Consider the following 24,353-nt stretch of genomic DNA (forward strand, 5'->3'; position numbering starts at 1 on the left):
TTCCCCCACTTCTGTCTTTCCTTACTGAAGATAAGAAAGAACACATGCTTCTTGCATTTCATAAAAGCGTTTTAAGTTTGGAAAAATCCTTTGCAGCAAGTTTGTTTTTATCTTAATGGATATAAAGTAACACCTTTGTCTTTATCCACCATTGTCTTTTCAGGAAAAGAAAAAGCCCTGAAAAACCCAAACCAGCAGCAGCATTCCTGGTTTTTCTGTTCCCAATGAGTATAAAAATCAGATAATAGCTTCACATTGCTGATTGTTGTTTGAATACGGAAGGTTACCACCGGTATATTTCTCCAAGTAAGTTTGTTTTATTTCTGTGAGCTAGAGGAGCTGTAACAGCCTGAACCGCGTCTGATGTCGCACAACTTAACACAGTGATCACACTTTAAAAGCGTTAGGGGATCAAAGCAAGTAATTAAATATTTAATTTGCTTTTAACTTGTACAAGTATACCCAAAGGCCGAATTATTTACAATACAACAAAACATAAACCCAAAGATGTCCCAGGATAAAATATTGCTGCACAGAAAGCTTAAATTTAGCAAAAGCACTTCTAATACCTTCCAGTCACCAGAAATGTATTGCTCTAAGATACTACTTGTTACTACATTACTCTCTACATCTACCACCACCACCTCGCTTTCTGTAGTACCTCATTCACTGCCTCTATTCTACTTCTTCAGGGGTGTTTCAAATTATAAAGCTGCTCTAGTTCTGACATTTTTTACCCTATTCTAGTGCATAAATTAGTGCAGATTGACATGGATAGTATTTTATCACCGAGACAAGAGGGGGGTGTTAGACTAGCACCTGCTTGAAGTAACATCTTCCTTTACTACAGATCTCAAAGTACCAGAACTACTTCAGCAAACGCCAACTGCAATGACCTCATTTTTTTCTTAGCCTTCTCACATGAGAATCATCCTTAAATTGATGACCACAATTCCGACCGCAGACATCCTGAAGGAAATGCTGAAGGTTGTGGCCTTAATACTACAAAAAGCTTTCACGCATTTAGTTCTGCTTGTTTAAAAGAAGCAAAAGCCTAACAAATTCTTGCGCGCAAAAGATCCCCTGCCACTGACAGGAGGATGATGTAAAACTACATTTAAGTAGCCCATTTCTTATCTGAGTTAATTCCAGTTCCAGTTCTTCCGCTAAGCTGATTTTACAAGTTTTATGATCCAAGTCTCCTGTTTTAAAAAATGTGATAGTTGTTTATTAAAAATTATATATTATGAAGATATAACCCATAAAAGAAATGGTGGTCCAAAAGCACATCGCTACACGTGTGATGTGAAAGGCTCATCTACAGAGTTTCACTGTATAGCTGTAACTCAAGATTTGCAAAATCTTACCTGTTGAGCCCTTGGCAATATCCTATATCAGGATTCCTCCACGAAAACGCCAGCAGCACATTTCGCAGCTTCTGGATCCCTTTAGATGTTGGGGAGGAATAATGTTTGTTGTTTGGCAAAGTTCTCAAAAGATCCAACTCAATTTGTTTAGATGCAGGATTTTGTTTTTCCCGAGCATTTTGAAGCAAGGTTTGGAAGTACCCAGGAACAGTGCTGTCCTTGAATTTCTTAACATGGAGATTGACGCACCATTTCCACATCTTGGAACGGTGTTCATGGGGAATTCCAGATCGAATAAGATTCTTCAGTTCTACGCAGCGCATCATCTCTCTATTCATTGTGCTTGCAAGGTAGTTTTCCCATTTGACTCCTGCAGAGATCTCTCGATTTTCACTGAGAGAAAGCGACCTCAGGTCCAAAGCTCGAGATTTCGCTACTAGTTTTTCCTCGTCGTCATCCTCTGGCACTGTCTGAAAACCATATATATCGTATTCACTGAAATGGAAGGGAAAAAAAAGGCTTTTAAAAATGCATTCAATAGTCTTGAAAATCTCATGTTCCCATCTTAAAGTTACCTGAAATCTCTCTCAAGCCACCCCCCACAGTTTTCAAGTTTTAACTTTTATTATTTAAACATTTTTCTACAGTACGCACTTCACCTACTGATTATTTTTTTAGTCCCATATACAAAAGATTGTGCCTATATTCCACTGGATGTTACTACACAGATTAAGCAATTTATTTCAGAACATGACCAAGTTCAAATGAACTCATGTCTTCAGCAGCTCCCCTTCAGCAGCTAGATTTCAGTCGAAGTTCTACAGAGCATCTCAAAATAACACTTATTTATACCGACAAAAAGATTTAACGACACTATTATTATTTATCATAGGAAACACATTAAAAAACCCTGAATCCCACTGTCTGTTTTCCAGTGTCAGAACCAGGACAACTGACCAAGAAACACAAAGCTGTCTTTTAATAGGACAAAATTACCTGACAAGGTGTGGTTTGAAAAACGCTTGTTCTGGCTGTTCACTAGTTTCTGCTTTCAAGGCATCTTCCAGCAACTGCGTGATGACCTCACGAGCAGGGCTCTGCTCCTCAGAACAAACAGGGGTTTTCATTTCTTGAAGCAAGATCAAGTATTTACTTTCTATCTGACAGAGCTTGGCTTCCAAGCTAGTATACTGCAGAAAACAAGATATAATAAAGTTTTCAGAAACTCACTTTGTACTACAGTTCTTTTAAAATCTGGTTCAACATTATTCTATTAGTTTATCTTGCTTACAAACCTGTAAGTCAAGAACATTTACCTTCATTATTTACCCACAACTTCTCTACACTTCCTTCATCTATACAGAAACACTTCGAAAGTTACATTCATCACATCATAGTCATCTCTTGCGCTCCAAAGGAAAAACTGTACTCTGTGACATACTGAATCCTTACACGGGCTTCCCTTTACATACTTCAAGAAAATTACAGCCTTAATTCTGAAGAAATGATGTTTTCAGAGCTATACGTGCCTGTGTTCATAATTGATAAAAAAATTCCACTGGTTAGTGTGATTTAATTTCTTTCAAGAATCTGCTCACAAAGATTGGTCTGCAAGGACTGAATTTGGGGTTTGTTTTTGGTTTTTTATATGTCACATGCTTAAATACATTTAAGTCATTCCATTTCCGTTCAACAGTTAGGTTCTCTGAGTAGATTTATAGATGATTTTTTGACAACTGCTACAGACATTGGCAAAATAAGAACATGCTGTGTTAGTCTGACCTTTGCCTGCCATTCTCTCTCTCTCGCTTCTGCATTTCTTCGTAGAGCAGAAAGTTCCAAAATCTCCTTATTTAAAAACTTATTCTGGGTCTTATAACCCTGAAGATTGTCCTGTTGATAAAAAAAAAACCAAAACAAACTGGATTTTTAATGAATACCTTACACGCAGCAAATACCTACCAGAGAAAGTATTCCTCAGAACACAGAGCAAGCGGCTACGAACAGGACTTGGCATTAAAAATATCAGGATCAAATCAAATATTATTTTTTTATTCTTCATGTAAGTCAAACGCATGCCAGATATGAGCACAGAGGCAGAGAAGGTGACACCGTGCCTCACTTGCCCCGCTTCCAGCACTACAGGCCTGACCCTGCGAGGCTGCAGCACCAGGGAGACCAGGAACATGCTGACCACACCAGGGCATGCGCATCAGCCCAAAGCACGTGCGTGCAACACAAGCGCTGGGGCAAACACCAGTCCTCATTTAAAGTACAAGTCTGATTTATGTTTCCATAGAAAAAATATTACTCCTTAGCAGTTAGCTTCCTTGCCCAACCTACTCAGCTCCAGGCTACAAGCGCTACCTCGGAAACCTGAGGTTGTGTGGTGGGGAATGTTGGTGCCTTCCCAACAATTACAACACTCCCACACTCCACAGCATCTACAAGCTTTGGTCTGTTTTCTGCCAAGGCCATGAATTTCCATTTCCAGTTTTATTTTACAGAGCTTTCCAGGCTCACATATAGGAAAAATATGAAGGTTTATATGTATTTTAAATGATTGACTTGTATTCTAAATCCCTTGGAACAGTAATCGATTGGGAATACAACGTTTACCACAAAGTGAGAAAGCATGTTTAAAGCAAGCGAGTAACTTCAATAAATCCAACGAGAGCCTGACACATTCACTGAGCTAGGTTAGAGGGAAAAAAAAATGCATTGCTAGTATCTGGAACAGCATTAGTAAAACAGGTTCTTGCACTCCTCCATGTTCTTTCTTCTCAAGGCCCGCTTTGCCCTTCCACATGCTCTTTGTTTCCTCAATTTTTATTCTTAAAAAATATTAGAGAGAAAAAAAAAAGCAAGCTTTCTGGGTGTTTTCCTCCATGCTTACATTCTTCTCTTACCCTTACTTTTTCCTGTTGCTTTGATTATTTCTCACCTCACTCCCCCTTCACACCAATGACTAAGTTACTGTAAGCATGGGACACTGTACTGTAGACACAGAGACCAGCTCAAAGCATACAAGTCTTGTTTAGACCACCACATAACAGTTTAACGTGTAAATTCCAAGCAGAGAAAGCCTCAGTTGGTGAGTACCTTGGAGAACTGCTGTAGTGGTCTCCTCAAACAGTATAGCAGACTAGAAAGTAGATTTTATAGGGAGCAGAGATTCCCCTATCCACCAAGAGAGAGACATTGCTCTTACTTTTAGTCTATCCAGTTCCTGCAGTTCCTTATTAGTACAGGTGGCCATGGAAGAATTTACTGCTCCACTTTGAGAGGATGTATTGTCCTCACATTCACTGAGTTGACGAGAGAGTTTCATAATCACTTCATCTTTAGCTTGAATGGTCTCCATTAACATACACAGCTGCTCATTGAGTTCTCCAACCTTACATTTCAGATTCTTCACTTCCTGCTGGAGACTATCTTTTTCCAGATTTAACTTTTCAAGCTGGTTGTTGAGACCCAAAATCTGGTCATCTTTTTGGTGCAACAGCTCTAATTTGTCTTTGGGAACCCCCTCACAAAGACGGCTTGCAAAATATTTATCGTACTGGGAAGATCGGACCGTTTGCTGCAGCAGTCGCACAAGTTCCTAGGAATTTAAAAAAAGAAATATTGTAATTAAGTTTAAATTTCATAACTTAGATGCCTAACATCAAGCAAAAGAAAATTTTGGAATGGGTTCTGCATCCGAACCATCAGCATTTAACAGACTACACGGTGGTGTTCTTACAGAAAAAAAGGAAGCGCTTCCATTACATGATTCCTAGCAGGCTACACCTTACAATGACTGCCTATATAGATGGCTTAAACACCTTTCACCAAGAAAATAAAAGAAGAAAATAAAAGGAGGAATAAAGAAAAAGATGTAAAATCTGATCCTTCTCATTTCAAGGCTTTTTGTAACCAGATTCATTTAGCACCATTATTTTATAACATCCAACCGCCCTTAGCACAGATGGCCGTGAAAGGTGAACTCAAAATCACCTGCCAGATCTGTCTCCTTTTGTGCACTTTGCCTGCAGGCTTAATTACCTTTTGGCTCAAAAGATCTTTCTTTAGCTTTTCCAACTCTTCTTGCTGGCTTTGATACTTGAGTTGCAGTTCAGAAACAAGTTTGTTGCCATTACCAGAATTCCACTCGGTTGGAGAAGAGTCACTGCTGTTCCGGCTTTTTGTTGATCCAATCATGTCCTTTAACGGGCGCCTTGTTTTGTGTGGAATGCGGCCAAAATCGAATGGAAAAGCTGAACTAGTCAATCCTGCATAAAACAATTTCTTCTAGTTCAGTTCACTTAGTAAAGAGGCATTTCAAAGCATTCAGATTTCCCTTTAAAAATATGGTCATTAAAATTAGACTCTCGGCAGCATTTAAGAGCCTGATACAATAGTGTTAAATAGGCCTCACTTTCCAAATCACTTCCTTTGGTGGGAAAAGCATATAGTTCAGACTTCCCTCTTCCCAGATAAAAGCTTTAGCTCATAAATTAACACTTGGGGAAAAAGACATGAAATGAACGTGAACTTTATGATTCATTACAGAAAATAAAAGGTGCCTCTATCTATGGCAAAGTAAACTTTGCTTCCAAGAGTTAACAGCTCAGAAGCGAATGGAGAAAAAACATCACCAGTATCAGACCCTACTCTTCTCCTAAGAGGCCTTCAGTGTAAGGTTTCACCTCCATTTATACAACCACAAGAGTACTCTTAGAGAGAAGGATGTTTTCTAAAGGATTAAATCACTTGGATGTCAGCTGAAGTGCTCTTAAAGAGCAGTAAAACTGCCTTAATAAGGTTATTCTAGACACTGGTCAAGATTGAGAACCATTTACAATGCACAGATGAGCTATCACTGCATACGCATCTCTACTTTTTTCTCTAGTTCAGAAGTCAGCCAATATAACATGGATATACATACTTCGGAGTCTAAAAGCAATTGTACTTCACTGGGTGACACTCCACTAAGTAATCAAAAGCCTCGACATTTCCCTTCATCCTGCCACTTTGCAGCTCAAGTGACAAAACTAAAGATGGTAACATGCTCAGGGGACCCCAAACACATTTTCTTAAAAGAATTTAGAGAGCTCTAGGTGTGATTTGTGAAGAAAAGATAAGCTTCCACTTATTTCCTGGAGATAGGCACAATGCAGTTCAACATACTAAAGAAGGTAAGGCATGTGCTCTACTCCTTCTTCCCTCCCACAACTACCTTTACTTCCTTCTGCCAGGTGTTTCCTCTTTTCTTCCAGGGCCATTGAGTCCTCCAAGTCTTTTGGGGTTGGATCCAGCAATTCCCACTCTTCAGTGGTATAAAATACGCTCTTGCGGTTTTCATTGTTTCCTTTTCTTAAGGAGGACATTGAATTTCTGTGAAAAAGACAGCAGAAAAAGCGATAAAGATTGCTCCTTTTTCTGTTCTTTTTATAAAGGGGTTTTCAAGACAACCACTGCAGTCAAAGCAGTGCAAACTAAAAATAAGCTAAAATACAGGCAAACCCACTACCAAATAAAAGCTCAAAAAAAAGCATATCCTACTAAACAGTACCTGCTATCAACAGTTTCAAGAACAGAATTATTTCTGTTTAGCAGGATATTAATATTTGGGAGACCACTATGGTCCTTTGTGTCATCTCCGTTTTATCCTTTTTTCGGCAGCGGGGAAAGACAAAACAAAATTAAGATTTAGAAGCAGCGCCTCTTCATTGATCAGTTATTGTAGCTTAGAATTTTGGGATAACTGCCAAGCATCAAACAGAATGGCATGCAGTTAAAACGCATTTATGTTACAGTTTCCTGTTCTGGATTAATGTCAAACTGGGGATCATCCAAGAGACCTGCTGTAGCTGAATCGCAGATGACAGACTCCTTAGCAGTTTTCCTTTCCTAAGGTGGAACGTTGCCATTTATCTGCAAGAACATTTCAGAGGCAACCACTGAATTTCAGCCAGATAATTCTATATAAGAACAACACGTTTCACAAGCAGGACCAGATTACCCTACCCAGCTTCCCCCAACCCCCCCGCCCCAAGCTGTCATGCAATCAGAAACGTTTAAGTCCACACTTACTTCTATTTTTTTAAAATGTTTTGGGTTTAAGTTTTGTTTTACGATTTTATGGCTTGAGGTTACTGTTATTCAGTATGTTCGAACTCTATATTCCACGTAAGTAACAGATACAAGGAGCTGACAGCATAAAGATGCAAACAAATTCAGGCCTAAATGTCTATATATGCCAGTTAGTACTAGAAAATTGATTTTAAAACATGGAAAAGCACAATTCAACTGTAGTTACTGTAAATATACACGTAGCTTAACTCCGAGACATATCCTTCACTTCTTTCCAACTGTTATTTCACCACTGCTACCTAGGATGCAAATACAGTTGTCATATCAGTAGCTTCTCTATCAAACGTATCACAGATGTATTCAGGGTAAGTCTTCGATTAAGACAAGTCTTAGGTTCTTGGCAAATACACGCTCTCAGCAATGCAGAGAAATCTCCCTGAAGTTTTAGGAACACCTTGATTCATCCTTTAATATCAAGGTTAAAACCAGTCACGATCCCATAAGATACTGGATAGCGCCCACGTATTCTAAAGGCGATCAGATCCCAACCCCGAACTGCATAAAGCTGCAGAGAAGGGAGGAAAACAAATCAGCCGTGACACTACTGCTGTTTACATACATTTATTATAATAGTGTCTAACATTTCAGTGGGACTTTTTTTGCCACCAGCTTTTATAGTCACACTACTAAGTCTTGCTTTTCCAAAATCAATAATTACCTTTCACTGTTATGAAAATACTAACAATCTTGTCCTGATTCTGCAGAGAGCCCCAATAAAACTAACGAGACCTTCTGGTGCTACACTCAAAGCACGCTGTCCAGCCCAGGAAAAGATCACCACTTGTCAATCAAGACATTAAAGTAAGACTTACATGACCACTTAATGCTTTTCCACAGGAAAAAAACGGTCTGAGCATAAACCAAAGCTGCGTAATGAGAACAGCCGTTGCCTGAAGGACCCTGCATCATTACTGAAGAGTTTTGCTCGTTAATTGGGCACCATTCATGGCAAGACTGAATGAACAAAAGAGTGGAAGCATGTAATAATAATCCCCTTTAATACTTAGACAAGATAAATCCAAATTAAGATTATACATGCCCTACCCGTCCCTGGAGCAGCCAAAGATAGCCATTAGAAGGGAAATCTACTTGCTCCTAGCCAAGCTTAGACTGAAGAAAATTCACCTTTCTTATGAAACTGCTACAGACTCAGAGCAAGTTTATCTTACCAGATACAGGAACTTACATGCTCAAGACCTGCTAGCTCAAAACAGGCAGAGATAAATGCTAATCCGTAACTTTTAAGACATGTCACTGCAGCACCTGTACTAACGTAAATAAATCTGTCAGAGGTTCTAGCATGCACCACACAGCTAAACAGCTTCTGCCAGGGTTGTCAGATTCTTACCCCAATGACAGAATATGCAGCCAGATGTAGAGCACAACTGTCTGCATCACATACACTTCAGATTTTAGCTGCTGGCTCGGTAAACTCTCTGCAAAATGACTTCTCAGAAGCTCATAAGAGGACATTTGAGCCTAACAAGGAATCCTGACCGAGAAGCTATTTCCCACTGGTGCCAGCTGGCAGGGAGGAATGGCTGCTTTACAATCCAGAGCACACGGGGGCACTAGAGCACGGTATAAACCCCACCCCGTGGAATTAAAATAAATCATCTGCTACTAGATACAATGAATGTTATTTTCCCTGGGATGTTTTCAGGCAGGTGAATTACTGCAGCAGAACATCTTCAAAAAGAGTGGAATGGCAGAGAGTGGCGTTCAGCATGGAAGAACTTCACAGTATGACATTTTCTTACATGTTTATTCCCAGAGATCTGCAAGGGAAGAGAGTTGGGCTTGCTCAGCCTGCAGAAGAGAAGGCTCTAGGGAGACCTCAGAGCAGCCTTCCAGGGCTGAAAGGGGCTACAGGAAAGATGGGGAGAGGTTCTTGATTAGGGAGTGTGGGGACAGGATGAGGGGGGATGGTTTTCAGCTGGAAGAGGGGAGACTGAGATGAGATCTTAGGGAGAAATGTTTTCCTGTGAGGATGACGAGGCATTGGCCCAGGTTGCCATGAGAAGTCATGGCTGCCCCATCCCGGGAGGTGTTCCAGGCCAGGCTGGATGGGGCTTTGATCCAGTGGGAGGTGTCCCTGCCCATGGCAGGGGGTTGGAACTGGATGGGCTTTAAGATCCCTCGCAACTCAAACCATTCTATGATTCTGACTCCAAGCCATTAGGATCACAGTCATACTGAGACAGGTCAACTCTTGAATACCGTGTTACAATACCTGCTAGGCCACTGCCACCAGAAACACTTCCCTCCAACCAAAAGGGCTGCACAACCCACAACTCTACTTAATCGCCTTTCTGCTCAGTTACAAAGAAGCACGAACACATCCCAACCAGGCAACACTCAGCAGCCTAGCCTGACACTGCCCTCAAGCTAGACTTCCCCAAAGGAGATCGTCTGCAACTCAAGAAAAAAAAAAACAACCACAAAAAAAATCAAGAAAAACTTTTTCAAATATAGAAACACTCATTTTGAGTGTTCAGAAATTCACCTAACAAATTGTTTCATGTTATTTTCCTTCTATTATGACCAAATTTAACAAAGTGGCTACGCAAACCCAAGAAACTATACAAGACTAACAGTTTACACAGGACATGTTGTAACAAGATTTACGTATTTCTTAATTGAGCCATAAAACTGATCTTTTCTAGAACTTAAATGGTCTACACAGTCTTAAAATAAACCGAAACTAAATCAAAACAACAAAACCCACACAACCAAAAAAACCCATAAGCCAACAACACTTAGTAACCTCTCAGATCTCCGCGCTTAACAGGAAACCTTTAAAAGGAATCTGTTTAACTCAGCACTGCTGATGAAACCAAACAACATCTTACTTGCAGCTCAGGGAGGATGTGGTCGAGTTAACCAAGGCTACAGCTCTGTAATAGCACTGTAATATCCTCCGAGTAGAAGCAGAAGTTCTGTCTACGTGGGCCAAGTGTAAAAACATTTAGAAAGAAATTATAACAAGAGAGCTGAAAACCAGTAGGACCACTTTCCTTAAAACAATGCTGAAGAGTAAACTCATTAAGACCGAGGGGAAAAGAGGTGGTTTTGCTCTTGTTCAGAAGGCATCTGACACTTTTTCTCAGGAATCCAAATGACATCTATTTCAAATCTGTGCTTTTATCTTTTTAAGAAAAGAAAGAAAAAATATTTAAATAATTGTTTTGATTTTAATCACTGAAAATGCTTCATAAGCACTAAATGTTATGACTACTACAATGCTAGCAATTAGCAGCTCCATTACACAATGAAGGATCAAAAGCAGTACTAGCTGCGAACACAGCTCCAGGGCTCCCTCTGGGCAGGGGAGGGCTCTCTTGGGTTCAGAGAGCAAATCCAACACCAGAAGCGCTTTCCAGAATTTGAGTCTCCCTTTCAGGTATCAATAATGCTACACAACGATGTTTTACTATGCCTCTCAAACACTAGGTATAATAAAGAAACAGTTTACTTGAAGAGATACAGCCCAATACACCGATCCACCCCATCACCCTCAGTTAATCCAAAAAAGCACTGCCTACCACATACACACAGCTTTCAGGACGAAATAGTCTCTGCCAGCAACTCTCGACCTCATGCTAACTTTTTCCCACATCCCCAACTTACTTGATTTCCGTACTCCATTGTTTCAGTGAGAAATTGATGGCACTTGGCTGGATCGGTGCAGGTTGGGAAGCTGCTTGTTCCCCCACCAGGTCTGTAGGAGAAGTCTCCACAGCTAGAATATTTCTAGCTCTCTCTGCTGAAGCATTTTGACTTAGGATACTCAAATCTATTAAAAAAGAAAAAAAAAAAAGAAAGAGAAAGAGAAGGAGAGAAGAAGAAATAGGCAAACCTTTCAGTAAATAATAGTGGCGATATGAAGTCATGTACTACTAAGTCTGCTAGCAATGGTTTTATTCTACATTGCAACATGGCTTTATAAAATGCTTTCTAAATGAGCTTCAAAAACAGTCAAGTGATTTCCTCCATGAGCTCCCACTGCAGCTACGTACTTCTGGCAACAGGATCCATGGGCTCGTGTGATACTCGTGAAGCATTATTTCACGAGTGATTTACAATCTCAATGAGTCAACACAGATTCATCTAGTTTAAGCAGCTATAAAGCCATAAAAAAGTAAAGTGGATTCATTATATTATTTCACAACACAACCTTGTAAATAAAGCTCAAGTCTATCCTAACTCTGGAGTCAGGAACAGTGTCACAAAACCGCCATGACACAGCTTTCAGTGTGCTTCATCCTAAAAGTGACACGGCTGCTACAAGTTAATGAGCTTTACGGGCTCAAGTCAGCTCTGTGCAAATCCATCCTGGAGCATTCCCAGAGCCAAGAACACGAGCATGGGCACTGTAGACACATTGCAGACCTAATGGATCAGCGACGATTAGTTAGTTCTGGTTAAGCCGTTACCTAAATTCATCCAAACCCTTGTGCACCTCAGCGAAGCTACAGATTTGGCACTGGGCCGTGCAGACCTGCGGGTCAGGCCCAGCACCACACACGTGCCAGCACTCACGGAGGCTCCAAATGGCTCTGCAGGAGCCAGCCAAGAATAGGTGCTAGCCCTGAGCCAGAGCTAGTGAGGTCCACAGGCTCCAAGATGATTTGGCAGAGCTAGCCAGGCCTCCAATCATGCCGTCCAACACGTACTAGAATTCAGAGTATGTATGTTAGCTCAGTGTTTCCGTTCTCCTGGAGAGCTTGCTTCCTCCCTTACTCCTCCTCCACCAAGCAGAGGGAGTAAGAAACAGAGTATGGAATGTACCAAACGCATTATGGCGAAGCAGAAGGGGCTGATGACCTTATACAAACCCACTGAATAGTTAAAAACAAGCTCAAATGTCACTTTCAGACTCTTCTCCGTATCATTCACAAAGTACTGAATCAGATTAAATATTTTTGGGAAGACTCTCAGACTCGATTCAGCAGTTATAGCAGAAAATAACACACTGGACAACTTCTGACTTAAACAGTTCTCTGCAGGAGGGGAAAAACCCTGGGAAACCACAATACCCAGTTTTATCACTGAACTTCCAGTCTGTTCTGACCATTACTTGCCACTAGCAGCAAGCCCATCTTTAAGCAAGCTGTAACCCCCCATCACTCAGCAGATGGTTACTTTTATTTAGCCTGTGCCAAAGATTAGAAGTAGAAAGACAGAACAGTGTGATAAATACTAAAACCAAAAGATCATTGACACGGCAAATTTCTTAAACCCTTGAAAAATGGTACCTGAAACAGAAATATATCATGTCACCTTTTAAATATAGGCACAACCTTGACTACTTTATGAGCAGTACTGACAGGAACTGCCCCTCCCCATTCCCTGAAAAAAACCCCAACCAAGCCAAAAGATAAATAAACAAAAAATGCTCCAAAACAAACCAAAAACAAAACAACCCCCCACACCAGAAACTTATAAGCACTAAAAATCAGGGTGGAATACTAATATTCTGCTTTCATACTTATTCTGCCTGTATGATTTGGGAAGACTACTAAACCTCTTTATGGTATGGCCCCAGTACAAGAAATTCAGCTCTTGAGGAATTCAAATGAATTACTTTCCACTAACAGACACGCTAAGCAGCCTGCACCTTCTCTCACTTCCCGAGGTTGCTCACTGTACATGAACCAGCTGACTGGTTAGAGGCACGGGCTGCACGGAAGGAGCAGCACAACCACACCACGTGGTTGGTAATGCAATCACGGTGAAAAAAATCATCTCGTTTTTAAACTCATTTCAAAACAACAATCTTATAAATACAAGACATACCATTTTTTCATGAACGCAAGTTAAGAGTTGATGAATAGCATAACTAAGAACTGAATTTATAAAAACTACATTAACAATCAATCAATTCCAAGAAAAAAAATAATCCCATACACTATAAAGAATAAATCATTCATTTGACTTCCATGGTACTAAGGCAGCTCTATGACAAATCCGACAATCATTTTTGTTACGTTAGCTTTCCCACAGCCCACTTTGCAAAGTATTTTAAAGAATTTTTCACTACCTTTAATATTCTTAAAGCTTCTCCAACCTAATCTATAAAGCAATACCTCAGCTTTACCTGTGTTCCAGTTAGTCCAGGTTTCTAAACTGGGGCAAAGGGAACAACGACAAAACATAAAAGGCAAGATGACAGCGAGCAGTTTTGTTTCTGGACTGAAGACAGACTGCTTCCCCATCAAGTGCTCGAGCACTAACAAACAAAACCCATTTCTGTGCTCCAGTAAAAAGCACATCATCGAATGCACATCCACTTTTTTAAAAAAACAGACGACACATCTTGACCATCAACATGGAACCAGAGCCTTAAAGAGCCTCCCTTCCCTACAGGAAACTTTTGGAGTACTTGTTTTAAAAAAAAAAAAAATACAGCAATCACCAATCATTCAGGCTCTTTGCACTTTCCCCAGAAGAAATCCCTACTTAAAACACTTCAGTTGATGATCATCATTGTGATTTGCCCTCAAAAATGAGACATTTTAGATGCAGTTACAACTTCTACCTAATGCAGTTTAACTGCAGGCTGTCCCTGTAAGGGATTGGTCAACTCAGTCCATGCATTTCATCTTGCCATTCCTTGCACTGGGTTGAATAACAGTTAAAAAAACAAATGAAAATATTCCTCAACTTGGTTCAGCTTGCTGATCCAGAACACTCCCAAAGAGTTACAAGAAAAGGAAAACACCAGGATGTGAAGTGACTGGATTACAATCACTGGAGCTGATGCAAAACAGGAGGGAGGGAGCAATACCTACACAGGCTGTGCTGCCAATAGGTTCATTTTAGACTGTACAGAAGCTCTGAGGGAAGAAGCACAAACAAGAAAGGACAGAGATGCAGGGCCAAGTTACATCTTATAGCTGATCTGATTCAACAGCCTGCTGCCCAAAGAGGACAGTCCTATCTGCTCCTTTACTCTGCCTTCCCAAATTTAGCCATTTGTCCCCTCCCTCCCATCAGCTCTGGAAGTCACCTGATTGCACAGTAAATATGTTCCACTCATAAATCTATAAGAAAAAAAAAAAAACTTCCTTTTTTGGCTAACTTTAGAACTCAACCAACTCTGCACAGGGCCAGAAAAAACACAACAAAAACCAAAAAGGGAGACTACGTAGCAGAGAACAAGAGGCTGAAGGTAGAAAGGCAAAAGTTGGAAAAAGCAAAAGGCTGTTACCCTTCCCAGCACCTGCAAGGTCTTAGATGTGTGCACACCAACACACGTGTTCTGGCAGCACAGGGTTTGACAAGCTGCTGAACAGACTGGCTGCTGCCAGGAAGGTGGCCTCAAACCACCCCACTTCGTGTTCCCAACAATTCTATTGGGCTAATCCTGCCACTCATCTGTCCCCATCTGTAAACGACTTCAGGGAGCTACAATGGCCAAAAACTAACCTGGAGAAAGATGTTTCCTTTTAGTTGCGCTCCCTACAATAGCGAAAGGGAAGAGTGAGATCAGCACCAGTGCTACATTAAGGGCGAGAGCTGGGCCTGTCTTTCAGCAGTGACGAGCTGTGCGATCGGCATAGCTGAAACACCAATGGGAGCCCCTCCAAAAACACATCTCCTCGAGCCAGCTGTGGTTGAGCAAGCAGCCACAAGCAAACTGCTCTCAAATGCAAGCAGTAATCTGGGTTAGAGGACAATGCTGCAGCATGGGATCGGAACTGGGGGAGGGGAGAGGAGAGTAGGGCGGGGAACAAAAGGGATGAACATTTCTGGGTCTGCAGTAGGAGCAAACAGAAATCAACAAAACCCAAAATCTGCTGATGGAATGCATCTGACCAAGATTGTTTAAACCCAAGAGAGCTTTAGTGACATGTCTAACTTGGCACAGAACAGGATTTTACTCAGTCTTATTGATGGGTAACAGAAATCAGCAAGCACTTCATTGCTGTAATGCTTCAGGAATAAAACAATTCAAAAGTCCCTGAGCAGTGTAGTAAAAAATGCAGAACAATTTTGTCTAATACACCAATACGTTTTTATAACTCTGAAACAAGTCTAAAATTGCATTTTCTTTCGCTAAAAGTATTACAGAGACTACATTTCACTCATGTAGCATCAGCACAAACTGTCTTCCAGTTTTAAAAGGCAGGAAACAAAATATAGTCATTGAGAATGTAAAATATAACTGTTTCCATTAAAAACTGGAGTTTATATCTCAGGATACTTAACACACCAGGTTTTAAGACACTGCAACCACTAAAAGACAGCTCCTTTGCCACTTAACACCTCCTTGTCACAGGGCTAGTCCACTTTACTCCATTCCTAAAAAGTGTCCTTAAAGAAATCAATAGGTTTCATAAGCTAGATGAAATCACACCTAAAATTACATTTACCTTAAATAATTTTAGCATTGTCAACATATGCAAAGTTTACATAGAGTTACTTGATACCAAGATGTGACAAAGAACTTCCTGAGACTGTTCTCTACTCCAGTGCTACAGCTTGTACTGTTTAACTGACACAGAATAGAAACACACGCTCTGGTTTTACTCGAACTTTCGACCTACCAGGGTTGTCTTTGGCAACAAGGCCTTTGGAAAAGTCACTGGGTGTAGGGGAAGTTCGGCTGTCCCTTTGCGCTGCGTCCAGGTTGTTACAGTATTCCCACCTCTTCTGCTGAAGTTCCTGGAGCCAGTATGTCATATCCTGACGAGTTGCAGCCTACAACACAAAAAAACCAGAGCACTGATGAGATTGCTGCGTGTGTTTAGGACACGAATGCAGTAATTGCAAGTGCAATAAAAAAATCAGGTAATTAGCAGACCAGCAAGGCATCCCCATCCAAAACCTGTACGATTTATGAGAAATAACCACTAATGTACCAGGTACACCTTGTGCACACTTACACATCCCTGCTTCCATGCCAAATCCATTTGGCATCAGATGCAGTCACATGAATTTTTTTCTCCAGTTTTACACTCAATCATTAGAAAATGCAGCAGCAGCATCTTGCATTTTACACAAAAAGCACTGTTCACCTATAACTACAAATCTGTACTATGAAAAAAAGGTCCTGGACACACTCAGGAAAATTCACATTTTCTATTTTTAACTTGCTGTATTACCAGCAGAAACCAAATTAATAACACATTTTAATGCCTGCTGCTGGAATGACTCAATCTACATATGTATTTCTTGATGACCTCAATCTAACAAACTTCTATAGAAAGGTGTCCTGGTTACAGCTGGGACAGATTTCATTTTCTTACCAGTAGCTGGCATAGAACTGTGTTTTCAATTTAGTATGAGAATAATATTGATAACGCACTGATGTTTTCACTTACTATAAGTCAAGGACTTTTCAGCTTCTCATGCCCTGCCAGCAGAAAGGCTGGAGGTGCACAAGAAGCAGGGAAGGGGCACAGCCAGGACAGTTGACTCGAACCGGACAAAGGAATATTCCATTCCATTTGATGTCATGCTCAGCACGACAGCTCTGGGGGGAGCCAGCCAGGGGGCTGCTGCTGCTCAGGGACTGGCTGGGCATCGGTTGTCAGACAGTGGTGAGCAACTGGTTTTCATTCGTACCACTTCTCTTCCTTGGACTTTATTTCTCTCTCTTGCTGTTATTTTCATTACAATTTTTATTATTATTATTTTAATTCAATTATTATAGTGTTACTATCTCACCCTACAAGTTACCTTACTTGGACTCTTTCAATTCTCTCCACCATCCCATGGGGTAGGGGGAGTGACTGAGCAGCTGTGTGGTGCTTAGTTGTTGGCTGGAATTAAACCACACCAGAAGGTCATATTTAAAACAAAACCAACCCCAACAGCAATATTTAATCTGCAAGCCAACATTCATTAACATGAGCAGGTAAGTAAGCAAGAACTCAAATGTATCTTTAAGCTCATTAAGAGTCACAATTACCAGAATAATTTCAAAGCTTGTCAAATGACGATCTACAAATATTAAAAACAGACTAATTGATTGCAGGTGCTCCCTCAGAAAAGTAGTTTTTAATCCAAACACCTCTCAGCCCCAGTCTAGAACCAGCACCTGATACAGCAACACTTGTACCTTCAGGAAAAGGAGGTTCACATTTGTGAGGAGACACTTGCCCAAGCACACAGGGTGCTTATCTTTCAGCCAGTCTTTCTCCTACCTCCTTCCCAAGTGCTGGGTGGCACTATTAATTAAAACCCCTTGTTACCTGGGCCAATGACTGTCTTTACTCTTTAAAGACAACTCAACTTCTGTTCATTACAACAGGGAGTTGTTGACGAGGGGACCTGTGCAGGACACAACTGCAAAAGAACGCAGAGCGACAAACACCACAGATTTCCTTAGCAATAAAGTATGGCACGTGCTGCATAAAGCACATAAAAAGCACAGATTTGTGTCCATTTTTGATATGAGAACACTTTTGGTCCAGTCAAACTGAAGATCCATTTACCATCACATTTTGACCGCAAGAGCAGCTAATCACAGGACAGAGCATAAGCAACACAGCAAATGAGAACTGAGGCTTCCCCAGGGTGCTCTCCCTGGCTCATCTATCTTAGTGTTTAACACTCAGAGACAGATTTCTATTTTACAATTTGGCTTTTTGTACCCATATGAGCTTTAACATCCACAACATCCTGCAGCAAATGGCTCCAAAGCACTGTGCAAGGAAGTTAGCCAGAAAACAGACTCAACGATTCCCAGAGCTGCTGCCCTAGTTCCCCCCAGTACATCATACATATGGGAAGACATTACAAAACTCACGTAAACATTCTTGAATCAAATCAAGTAATGAAATAAACCAAAGCACGATACAAGAGGACACTGCAGGTTCACTTTTCTCAGTCGGTAAGAAAGGTATGTAAGCAAGATAGTGCTATTCTGAAGTGGAAATTAGTTTCACATCTCTTGCTCACAGGGAACTGGAGGAAAACATTTCCCTCGTAAAAAAAGACATGGGAAAAGGATAGTTCAGAAGTGTCTGTGACATTCCTCAATGTGTTGAGGAACTAGATACTGAGAAACTTCGATCCACACAGCCAGCACCAGCAGTTTTGGAATGACCATAGCAGCAGGCTCGAAATCTAGACTCCAGTCACTTTTGCAAAGAGTAAACACCTCCTATTTCTAGAACAAAAGTATTTCCTTTGGAGCTTTATCCACCAGCAAATCTTCATTTCTGTTAACTCTGAGCCTGCATTCCCTTTATACAGACTTGCACACAGGCCTTGCAAAGCAACGTTTTACTGTGCTCCAGCAGAAAACCACCAATAATTCAGAGAGCTTCCACCGACACAAGCTGTGGGGCTGCAGTGGTTCTCTTTGCTACCACAACACAGCTAATGAGGCAATTCACCCAGAGCCAAGCTCACTTACACCTACAATTAACTTCCACCCATGACTAGTGCAACTTAATGAGCCTTCTCCACAACCTGTCCCGTTATCCTCTCCCCAAAAGCCTTCAGAAAACTGAATTAGTTTTATGGGAGTCGCTCCTTCTCCTTGTTCTCTGCTGAGCAGTACATGCATCCGCAGTGTCCAACCAACGTCACTCTTGCGCATCAGGTCAGCTAGCAGTTACGGTGTAACTGTGTAAAAGGGAGAGCAAAGCACTACATGTTCTCACTCCCTGATTTTAATTCATTTTCCCAAGAATCATTCTGTACCCTGCTGCACCCTGCCTGTTACTCTGCCTTCTCTCCATCACATACACAGGCTTCCTTCCCTTATGGAGTTTTCCACTCTCTGAAGAGCTTCTCCTGCGTTTATATGGGCATCTTAAAAAAAAAAAAGTATTTCAAACAATAAACTTCAAAGATTAATTTTGTTTAAGTAAAATTCAACAGAAATTCTCAGGGTACTCTTTTACACATAAAATAACTAATTAAACCACACAGAATATTTTAAGTATTCCTCTTCCCTTTCTCCTAAACAAAAGACAAATTTGCAAATACTTCAATTCACTTTACCTGTCAAAATAAAGGAACAATTCCATGCTTGTCTCACTTCTCATGACTCCTCTGAGTCCGTGGCTACTGCCCACCATGAGAGAGACAACATTAATCTAGGGGCAGCATCCTTATTTTTATTAAACTATTGCGTGGCTCTGCAGTAATGAACAAATTTAATGGAGGCATTTCTGTGAGAAGAAAAACCAGCATAAAAATCATCTTAACTGGTGTGAGGTAAGGAATTACTATTGCAAACTTAGAGGCAATAGTATCAACACAGGACAGTGTAGATGAAGAGAAGGACAGTGGGGCCTTCAGCCGCCTGGTCTAGGGGAAGGTGTCCCTGCCCATAGCAGGGGAGTTGGAATTGGTTGATCTTTAAGGTCCCTTTCGACCCAAACCATTCTATGATTCCCATGTATTTTCCAACATGAATGACAGAAACTCACTATCATTAACTTAAAATCAGCCCCCTATATTCTCCCATCAAGGATGCTGCAGGAACAGCTGCCTTCTGATGCACTTACGGCACAAACAGAAGAATAATTTGGGGAAAACAGCTACCCAGTGGCATCCTCTACCTGGACCCACTGGTGGAACATGCACGCCAATATTAATCATTTTCAAGAGTCCAAAGAAATGCAACCAGCAGACCTGCCATTTTGGGGAAACTCATGGAAATTCTTACCACAAACTTTTTCTGAACACAGACAAACTCACGCTTGAGCTTTTTCAGAAGAGGGCACGCCACCAGAAAGTTTGCATTAATCTTAAGATTTACTAATCCTGCTCCGCCCAAACAGCAAACTTGGAGCTAGAAAGCTTTTTCAGAAGGCTGCCCAGTTGTTAATTATTGTATCCACTAAGCAGCAAAGTTTTTAAAAAAAAGGGGGGGGCGTGTCAACTCAGAAAACAAATCCCCTTCCCTATTAAGCTCCCTTCTCAGCCTAGTTAGGCCCTCGTGGTTCCATCCTAAGGCAATACTATTTAAGCTTGAGCACCCCACTACTAATCACTGCTACATCCCTAAAGATCATTGGCAAAAAGCTCCCAAGTAATTCTAATTTCAGCAAGTTGGGTGCCCAATACTGTTAGGGATCTGGCCTCCAAAATCTGCTATGCCTGGAACGCTTACTAGTCGTCCGATAACCCAGAAAAGCCTTTTCTTAAAGAAGCCTGTGGGATTTCTGTTCCCCTCCCAATTCACGCCTGCTCACACATTATCCACACACCAGTTAAGTAGACACATAGTCTATCATTACTGGTCAGCGTTTCTTTGTTTCAAAAGAAAGTGAACCGTGTTATTCCAAAAGACGCTGCTTTAAAAAAAATGAGAGATTAGCCCTTTGTTCATTTATACACATTCTATAACACTAATGCTTTTCTCCATTAATGACAGACCTCACTGCACAAACACAGACAAATAGTTACTTGCCTGTATTACCAGCATTTTGTGCTACAGAAAGTATTTGCAGGACCAGGTCCTTTCCAGGAAAATAGTTTCAAACATAATCTATCCATAAATCATTTACAGAGGACAATTTTCTCTGTGGCTTTATCTGCAGTGATGACACTTGTTAAGCATTTTAAATGGCAAAGCTTTTTACACACACTTAGAATCTTCTAATGTGATTTAACTGTAGGAAACACATTGAAAAACTACAGCCACGCAAGCATCACATTGGTTATCTACATTTTTAAGTTATGAACAATTTGATTTGCTGTAAAGGCTACAAGATATTTTTTTCTGAAGTTACCAAACGGAGAAACAAACCCCAAGGACATCATACAGTCCTCAGCTCCCATTAAATGACAAAGACTGAGCAATCCAGATGATGAAATCATTACATTAACAGAAAACTGAAGCATTATGAAGAAATAATGCATTCCTCAACAGCGTCATCATTCCAAGTCTGGAATTTCAGTTGCTTATTTCTGTTGCTCTTCTCAGCTTATAATACTGAATAGGAAAGACCAGATCATGAGATCTGGAAATTTTGAACAAGCAGCAAATTGAGGAAAACAAGGCATGTGAGTTACAGGGAGAAGACTACATTTGACTTGACGTGATTCCTCGTGCTCTGTGTATAATGTTTCCTTGATAGATTAAATCACATTTATATTCAACAGAGGCTGGTTCAGTCAGTGTGGGGGGGTTTTTTGGGTTGGGTTCTTTTTTTTTTTATTTAACATCTTGAATTCATTCTTAATGCTATTTCTACTTAATTCTGCTGAAAGATGTTTTTAAAGGCCTTAGAGAACTATCGTGTTGGGAAGAAGAAAATTAATTCCAGCTGCAGAAGCCTTAACTCTTGGTGAATCACACAGCCACAAAAGGCCAGTTTGTCCTGCAGCATCCCCAAACTTTTTCATTAATTGCCCATTTATTATATAAATACCCATAAGATAAGAGCATTTTTATAGATGATCACTTGGCTACTTGAGGGCAAGCACCGTAGCAATGCAAGAGGTAGAAGATACAAAACTATTTTTCCTGCTAATTACAGAAATGACCTTGACTTCCTAAACTGGTACCTTTTCTCAGTCCCCAAAAGCGAAACACGAGGAGAGCGCTAATCCATGCAGGTACTTTCCTAGACAATACAAGAAAAGAAGGAATACAAAAAGTACGGGCAGAGCAGTAATGTCAAAGATGAAGAAAATCATGGAAAAGGAAACCCCCTGTGCCTTACACTTACACATCGGTGCTGAGTATGATTTGTATAGTCACAACTGCAGAAGACGCCTGAGGCTGTTGCTAGAGCACTGTTTGACAGACTAGTTGCTTATTACACAGATGGCATCTATTATTTCCCACTATAATCCTAATCGTAAAATACATGTTTCTCAACAAAGGCCCTCCTATTCAAAAAGGATCCTCAAAACAAAAAGTGCATTATGTATTTTCCTGGAGGTTTCCCCATAAGAATCAGTAGACACTAATTAAAGAGAAACAAACAACCCCCCCCCCGCAAATTATCAAAAAAATCAAAGCTTACACAAAGTCTGCACTTCTAACTTCCGTAACACAAACACTCAGGCTATAAAGGCAGATTCATGGAAAGCAATAAAAACTTTGGTTACAGCTATACAAAGAAAAAGGTAGTTTTTACACATGACTGCTTGCCAACACTGATATTTCTTAACCAAATACAGATTAAAAGATTATCATATTAGTTGCCCTGTTAAATAACTTAAATATGTTAACGAGACCTTATTTTGACAAATGTTTATGTGACGATAACAGAATATTGTAGAGCTTCGTGCCATCATGCTCTACAATCTCAGCATTATCATTGCTCAAATCTCCATGTTAAATAGATGCACAAGAAAGATCTTTTCTAACATGCAATAGGAAGTTCTGCTAGTTTAGTTTATTACTGTATGGATTATATTCTAATCTTGCCAAAAAAAGAACACAGTTCATGCAAAAACTCATGCTCAATTCACCAAGTTTCTTGGGGGAAATATATTAATATTTTAATAGCTCAAAAATAATGGATGCTCAGGAGAATTTATTCCTTTATTAAGTGGAAATAGTTTCCTTGGCTTTTTCCTTAGGCTTGACAACAAAGAGAAGATGTACGACAACCCCAGCTTCTACCTCTCGCCCCAGGACAGCCCGAGTCCTGGCAAAGCAGCGAGGAGCAGCTCTCCCTCCTCCTCTTCCTTCGTCCGGGACAAGGACTTCTGCCATAAATCATCTTCGCAAAACAGACACCCCAAAAGTCAAACCCAGCCCATCCCTTTTCCCTTCGAACCCACAACCCACCCGATTTCCTTAGAAATCCTCCTTCTCCCCAGACGCTCCCACAGCTCCCACCCAAGCAGGAGCCACCTGCCCCTCCAGAAAAACGCCTTAAAAACAAAATCCAAGGTGGGGGGAGAGAAAAAGGGGAGGGGGAGGGGATCCCCGGGTTCTCGAGAGGAAAGGGGGGAGAAAAGGAGGGATGGGGGGCAAAGGAGGGAGGAAGGAGAGGAAAATGGGAGATGGGGGGGAAACGGAGGGATGAGGGGAGACAGAAGGGATAGAGAGAAAAGGGGGGGAAATGGGGAGAAAGTGAGGGGAAAGCGGGGAGGGAAAAGTAGGGGAGAAGGGGGGAGGGAAGGGGAGGGGGCAAAGAGGGAATCCCCGGGTCCCGCCAACGAGGGGAGAAGGGGAAGCCCGGGTCTCTGTGGAGGGAGAGGGGACGGGAGAAGGGGGTTCTGCGGCCCCGACAGGGAGGGGAGCGGGCCCGGGGCCTCGGCGCCGCCCGCGGCTCCCACCTTGAGCACGGCCACAGCGCCGCCCGGGCCGTGCACCTCGAAGGCGGCGGCCTCGTCCCCGGCGGCGGCGGCGGCGGCCTCGGGCTGGTGGTAGCTGAAGCAGGCGGAGGCGATGTCGAGGTGCCCGAGGGGCAGCGCCTCCTGCGGCCCCTTGAAGTAGTAGAGGTAGCAGCGGCGCGGGTCGAAGACGAACCAGCGGGTGCGGAAGCCGCGCAGGGGGCCCTTGCCCGACAGCTTCTGCAGGTACCCGCACAGCTTGGCGGGGCCCGGGCCCGCCTGCTCCCCGGCCGCCACGCCGCCGCCCTCCTCGCCCTCGGGGCCCGCGGCCGGCATCGCCCGCGCCCCCCGGCACCGCGGGGCCCGCACCGGCCACGCCCACACCGCGAACGGAGCCCGGGCCCCGCCCCGCGGGGCAGGGAGAGGCGAGGCCCCGCCCCACAGCACAGGCCCCGCCCCTTCCCGCGGGCGGCTCCGAGGCCCCGCCCCTCGGCCGCGCTCAGGCCCCGCCCCGCCCCGCCTCAGGGAGAGCGGTGCTCCCCCCTCCTCTCCCGCTACCCGGGCGTTGGAAAATCGCCCCCAAATCAGATTATTTGGGGGAAAACTTATAGGAAGTGCAAGCTGCAGCAGGTAAAAAGC

The 24,353-nt window shown here is 42.0% G+C and overlaps 1 protein-coding gene across 2 annotated transcripts in view; it reads right to left on the reverse strand.

Annotated features, from left to right (window-relative positions):
- Positions 1-24,051, reverse strand: part of TBC1D2B (TBC1 domain family member 2B) — a 33,631-nt gene extending 9,580 nt beyond the window's left edge. The window contains exons 1-9 of one of the 2 annotated variants that reach the window (XM_069867076.1): positions 23,718-24,051; positions 16,058-16,211; positions 11,136-11,301; positions 6,589-6,746; positions 5,415-5,641; positions 4,579-4,971; positions 3,150-3,260; positions 2,364-2,557; positions 1,368-1,862 (exon numbers count right to left, since the gene is read on the reverse strand). In XM_069867076.1, coding sequence (XP_069723177.1) covers positions 1,368-1,862; positions 2,364-2,557; positions 3,150-3,260; positions 4,579-4,971; positions 5,415-5,641; positions 6,589-6,746; positions 11,136-11,301; positions 16,058-16,211; positions 23,718-24,050 — 2,231 coding nt within the window. In that variant the 5' untranslated portion in view covers position 24,051. Of the gene's footprint in view, positions 1-1,367; positions 1,863-2,363; positions 2,558-3,149; positions 3,261-4,578; positions 4,972-5,414; positions 5,642-6,588; positions 6,747-11,135; positions 11,302-16,057; positions 16,212-23,055; positions 23,159-23,717 lie in introns of those variants that run through there. The other variant, XM_069867077.1, reaches the window with a different exon arrangement.
- Positions 24,052-24,353: the final 302 nt, after the last annotated feature.

Source organism: Phaenicophaeus curvirostris, chromosome 12 (assembly GCF_032191515.1).
Source record: "Phaenicophaeus curvirostris isolate KB17595 chromosome 12, BPBGC_Pcur_1.0, whole genome shotgun sequence".
NCBI lineage: Eukaryota > Metazoa > Chordata > Aves > Cuculiformes > Cuculidae > Phaenicophaeus > Phaenicophaeus curvirostris.